This window comes from Canis lupus, chromosome X, assembly GCF_011100685.1.
Source record: "Canis lupus familiaris isolate Mischka breed German Shepherd chromosome X, alternate assembly UU_Cfam_GSD_1.0, whole genome shotgun sequence".
Classification (NCBI taxonomy): Eukaryota; Metazoa; Chordata; class Mammalia; order Carnivora; family Canidae; genus Canis; species Canis lupus.
The window spans coordinates 53795229-53801262 of NC_049260.1; the positions used below are offsets into that span (position 1 = coordinate 53795229).

Genomic DNA, 6034 nt, shown 5'->3' on the forward strand with positions numbered 1-6034 from the left:
ATCAAGAGTTGAAAGTTCTACTGGCTGAGCCAGCCAGGCGCCCCTCTCTGTGAGGTTCTACTTCCTGAAAGGAGATTTTAACTCCTTCCCCCATACTCATTTTGGATTTGCTTCTACCATTGTTCTTTATTTTTACCTGCTTTCTCACTGTCTCTTTCCTTCCCTCAGACTGACAGAGTACTCTCTATTTGACCTTTGCCCCTAGAGTAGTTTAACAGTCGTACACTTTACTCCTACTTTTAGAAATCATCATCCCTATTTTTTTGCTGTTGTTGGGAGTCAGCGTTTCCAGTGACACTCAGAAATTTTTCTACTCTTGGGAGCACCAAAAAAAACAAACAAAAAAACCCCTGTTTTTGATGCAAGGGCAAGCAATCAATGATAGAGTCACTGAGTACCACCATTTTAGACAAAACCAAACAATTCCACTATGCCATGTAAAACCAAAAGGAGAACTTTAATAAGCTTTTACGGCACTGCAATTACAGGAATATTAACCCATAACATGCAATAGAAATGATGATGCCTTCTGGACATATTTGACAGATAAACCTGTCGTTAACAGTTAACAGCAACATATTCTACTGAAGAAAACAAATGCAACTTAGTTCAGCTTTCAGGTTAGAAAATGTATGTTTTTACTGTAATCTCGAGTAGCATTTAGAAAGTTTAGTTTTCCTTTTCTAACCTCTAAGAGACAGTTATGATTTTTTAATGCAATCATAGTATGCAACCGCTTTCACATTGGAAATAACCACAAGGAATGACAGGTGTGGATTAATCGACTGATTCGTTTTCATTTCAATTGTTAATTTTGAGAGGGCTCCTGCAGTATTGTGTATTTCAGATGGGGAAAATCATCTGACCAGGAATAAAGAGCCTTGGCCTTAGAGCGGGGGAGGGAACATGCAGCGGCACACAGGGCAGGTGCCTGATTTCTGAAGCCAGATGGACACACACGGCTTGTGGAAATAGTGGTGGCAAGGCAGCTCAGTTGCCACCTCCCCCTTCACATATTCACTACAACAGATGGGGCAACACATTTCCTGCCCCACTGCACTGTGATCTTCAGTGACCAGGATCTCAGGGAGAGTGTCGATGCTCTCCTTGCTCGCCGGTGGGTTGGCCACCTCCACGTCCACTGCGAGAGACTCTAGGTGCGCCAGGGCAGTTTCCATTGCCTGGGCCAGGCGTTCTTCAAGTGCCATGTAGGTGAGAAACTGAGGATCCACGTAGGAAATGGCTTCGGCCACCCCCAAGCCATCTGCGAACCCATCAAAGAGGCTCCAATCCACTTCTAGGTCTTCACTCACGCTGGAGTCATCTTCAAGATTGTTGTTTCCATCGAGCATGAACACCCCAGGCTGTAGATACTCCTGAGCAGATTCATTATCCCCCTCACTGCTACTCTCATTTTCGTTGTACTGGAGCCAAGGAGCTTCTCGTTCTCTGGGGGATGCGTGTTCCTCTTCCTGAAGAGGTGGTCCTCGGAGGTCTTCCAGTTCACTGCTGCTGTTGCTGCCGGCGCTGGCGCCGGTACCCGGGCTGGCACTGGCGCCGGCGCCAGCATTCACTCTGACCTGCTCAGAGTCGTGCTCCTCTTTCCCTGGCAGAGTCTCCCAGCTTTCACCACTGGACGACAGATTCTGCTCTCGACCTCGATACTTCCGCCGCAGAGCAGCAGTCCACTCTTTGTCACTGTCAGAGTCTTCATCACAGTATTTGTAGTAATCGTCGCTGTACGTCCAGAAGTCAGGGTCAGCCATGGTTCGCCGCCGTCTTGGTACCTTTTCTGGCTTCACTTGGTCATTCCTGGCTTCCCTCTTGTCTTCGGGGTACTTCAGCTCAGAGTAGCCACCTGAACTCTCACCTCTGGCTCTTCTTGCTAGGCCATCCGAGTGGCCTTCAGCGTTGGCTGTATCCCTCCACCTGGAAGTACTATGTGGCATATCATCATCATCATCAGTATCAAAAAATATTTTTGGTTTCACGCAGTTGGGGCTCGCCAGATTTCTGATTTTAGGCCTCACCACCGGCTCCTCTGCACTCTTGGGGGTGTTTTCCCCACCACCACAAATACTCACAGGAGCCCTGCTGGGATGTGCAGGGAAATTCTGCTCCCGTCTCTGACTCTCCCGGCTGTCACCACGGGTAGCCACCTTGCCTTCAGCAGATGTCTGAGAGGCCATGCTATTTTGCTGCAGGAACTCAGCTCTGCTAACAGAGCATCTTGCTGCAGGGGCCGGGTCTAACTTGTCAAGCTCCTCTCTCACATCACGCTTAAAGCTAGAGAACTGTGGAGCCACCCCAGCCAAAGACCTGGCCCCTTTCTCTGGGTCGTAGGGCTTATCATCTTTAAACTTGCCAGTTTTCCCTCTAACTGGTGCTCGCTCAACAGGCCCAGCCCCCTCCTCCTCACTATCATCTGCCCCAAAAGAGTCAACATGTCCATAAGCCAATCCTCTTCTGCTACCTGAAGCCCTGTACTCTCTCGGTGGGTACCTGGAGTAGTCCTCATTATCAACATTCAGGCTGGCTCCAGAGCTCTCACTGTCCTCCCAACTACGACGGGTGATGGAAAATGGTGACCGGCTCCTCTTGGTGGTTTGACTGGGGGCTGATCTGTGCATTGGGACTTCGGATGTTGTCTTTCTCTGGCTGGAAATCCTGTCCTGCTGGCTCGAGGATGGCCTGAAACTGACATAAGCATGCCTTCTTCCATACCTCCTGCCTGTATTGGACTGATACCCTCCTGCTGGCTTGGGCCATACGGGCTTGCTAGATTCCTGACCCATGGCTCTGACTTAGGAGGGTTTCCAATACAGCTGGGGCTTGAGCGGAAAGGCTCCTGCTCCCTGCACAAGCTTGGGAGATGGGAAAGTCAAATCAGTTCAGAATAAAAGAGCAGGGAGATCTATTTTCACTTCAGCAGGCAGTAACAGAAAGGATAAGGGGCCTTTACAATTAGTTTCACTTTCTTCTAAGGCCTGAAGTAGCATTCCAGTGACTGTCAGGTGTAGACCTGGAACACATTTTTAATGTTGGCAAAATGATTACAAAGCTGGGTTGGTTGGAGAGCCAGACTTGGGGGAGAATCTGACAGAAGATGGGGGTGCCTGGATGCTAGGAAGGTGGGTGAAGTAGTGTGAAATTAGGCCAATGTGGAAGAGGAAAGATTGTTGTGGTTATCTTATGGGGTATCTGCATCTTTTCTGAGCCCTGCAGACAGACAGGAGAAATGCAAATTGGGATGGGGTGAAAAAGAGATCACCATGTGTTCATGAATGCCTAACGTGTCTGTCAGGAGGAGAGGGACAGGTGGAAGGGGGGGGGCAGTCATCATGCAATGAAGAGATGCATGTTTGTAGGGGGAGGGGACAGGTGTACTGGGAAGAGGCGTTAGTGTCAGACAGAAGGACACCCATTCTGGATGTGGGTAGGGAAATGACAGGTGCCAGGGTGGGGGGTGGCTTCAGAGGAGAGGGGTATGTGTAAGCATGACAGAAAGAGAATGTGCATGTGTGGCTGTATATGTGCAGTGGCTGCAACTCTGTGGAGGGAGCCCGTTTACGTGTCTGTGGCAGGCAAGAAAGGGTTTGGTAGCATTGGACAAGGGTGGCCACGGTCTGTGAGTATTCAGCAAAATGGGAGGCAACAGTGGAGAATGTCAGTGTGAGTGAACGCATCCACGAGAGGGACAGCACAGGAGAGGGATGTGAGGGTGGCTGGTGGGTGGAATAGGGAGCCAGCAATCAGGGAAATATGTGTATTCACGAATGTGGCTAGCTGGGGGGTGATGGTGTCCCCAAAGAAGGATTTATGTGAGTGTTTGCACTGCAGGAACCAGCAAAGGAGGGCTGTCTATGCACGTATGTAGCAGATGGGGAGCAGGGCTGGGAGCATCTGTGAGGGCTGTGTGAATGAGAGTGTGTGCGTGCATATATATGTATGTATGTATGTGGCACATGAAAGAGGAGCCAGCAATCAAACGCTATCGTCATGTGTGTGGCAGGCAAGGGCTAGGGCAGCCCCAGAAGGGGTGTGTGTGGTGTGTGTGTGCTCACACAGAGGCAGAAGAAGGAGGGGGCTGCTTCTGGAGGTGAGTATGTGGCAGGCAGTGAGAAGCAGGGAAAGGCACAGGAGGGTGTGACATTGTGCAAGAGTGTGTGTATGTGTGTCTGTCCACGTCCTCAAGGGGAAGAGGATGTGCCAAAACCTTGAGTATGAGGGGGGTGCAGGGAGGGGGCTGCAACGAGAGGTTTCTGTGTGTGTGTCTGTATGTATGCCTGCGTACGTGTGCGTGCATGTGCACGCGCACCATGTATGCATGTGTCTGTGTATGTCCCTGCCCACACATGCGAGACATGGGGAGGGGGAGGGGGTCACAGTGTCATAAAGAGAGATGGCAAAACGTTACTGCTCACACTGGCAACTCCAAACCGATGGCCAGGGAAGGGGAATAAAAGAAAGGAAAGGCAGGCAAGGGTCTAGTTTTTCCCTGGTAATAACTGGTTTCTCAGACAATTCTTTTTCCTGGGAACGATAATATATTTACCTACAAATCTGAACAATTTGCCATTCAGGAAAAACAACTGCAAAATGGGGGAAGAAAGGACATGGAGTGCTCTGTAAAGGGACCAAGGAGGGAAGAAGTAGGGGAGGGCCCGGACCCCCACTCCCCTCTCAAACAGCAATTGAAGCCATCCGAGTAGGGGCCACGCCACGCGAAGGGGGCTGGGAGATGGAGGATGACGCCCCCGAACAGGTCGGGGGATACAGGCCTCACTCTGCAGGCAGGTCCTGCGTCCACCCCACCCCTTCCCAAGGGGCGCGCCTGAAGATCTGTTCGCTAGAGGACCCGAACCCTCGTCCCCAAGCCCCGCCACCTGCCCCGCCGCCCCTTCCGGATGAACTGAGGAAACAGCCTCCACTCACCCAGGGCTGACAGCCGCGCGCTCCTCCGGGCGAGCGGAGCTCTCGGGCCGCCGAGCGTCAGGGCCGCCGGGGCTGCTCCGGGTCTCCAGCTCCTCCCCCGCCAGACAGCAGCCGGGCAGGCGGCGACTGCGGCGGAGGAAGTGCCGGTGGCGTCGCCGGGCCCGCCCCCTCGATGTGGCGGGGCGGCAGCTGCTCTCCACCAATCAGGCTGGGCCCGAGAGCATGATTTCATTTTAAATGATGAAATCGTCAAGGATACAGAAAAGGACAGCAAAAAATGTAACCAACAGCCAGCTTTAGCAAATGTTAAACATTTAGCCATACCCTCTTCTGTTCTGGGGGTTTTCTCCCCCTTTTTAAAGATGAAGTCGACAAATTCTTTCTGATTAATTCTGATGTTCAAGTAATTACAATAATATATCATATCCTATGTTATATGGCATGGTTTGTACTAGAAGCATAAAAAAATGTGAAATTTTATCTAGAGTTGCAGGTTCATTTTTTTTTTTGACCTGGTAATTGAAGCAATTGAACTGTTTACAGTAGAATTTGTTGCTGTTAATTTTTTTTCTCTGTTAACGAAACCAACCTTTTCTATCCAAAAGAAATGATCAGTCATGAAGCGTAATACCGACTCACAACCTGGTAATCTCATTGCAGTTTAAAAATACTATAGCTATACCTTTTGGATTTGTATAATTTTACAGAATTCTGAACTCTTTTATTAATTGCACTTTACAATGCATCTTTAATATTTATGGAATGTAAAGACTCTCCATGTTCACGACAATAGCAAAGTTTTGTTCTTGGAAACAAAATGCACAATACAAGGACAGGAAACATTAGGGTAACAAATATAATAAGAATAGGATGTATGTGTAACAAACCACTAAAAAAATAATATGTCGAACAAAGAGAAAAATTCAATCTATCAAACTGCAGAAGTGAGGTGGGAGGCAACAAGAAAGGCTATTTTTTAAGACCCAAAGGGCAGGAATAAATCCAAATATATCAGTATATAGTATGGATTAACACTAATTAAAAAAAAAAAAAGCAGACTCTCAGAAATCCTGAGTGGCTCAGTAGTTGAGTGTCTGCC

The 6034-nt window shown here is 49.1% G+C and overlaps 1 protein-coding gene across 4 annotated transcripts; it reads right to left on the reverse strand.

The window, feature by feature from the left end:
* Nucleotides 1-431: 431 nt before the first annotated feature.
* PJA1 (praja ring finger ubiquitin ligase 1) lies at nt 432-5086 on the reverse strand. 4 transcript variants are annotated; one of them, XM_038587619.1, is made up of 3 exons: nt 4936-5086; nt 2503-3022; nt 432-1938 (listed from the first exon to the last, which is right to left on the reverse strand). In XM_038587619.1, the coding sequence occupies exons 2-3, from the start codon at nt 2793-2795 to the stop codon at nt 888-890; spliced, it is 1344 nt and encodes a 447-aa protein (XP_038443547.1). In that variant the 5' UTR covers nt 2796-3022; nt 4936-5086; the 3' UTR covers nt 432-887. The 4 variants fall into 4 exon arrangements, with proteins under 4 accessions (XP_038443547.1, XP_038443546.1, XP_038443544.1 ...); XM_038587618.1 differs by having other exon boundaries at nt 432-2697; XM_038587616.1 differs by having other exon boundaries at nt 432-3022.
* Between the last annotated feature and the right edge of the window lie 948 nt (nt 5087-6034).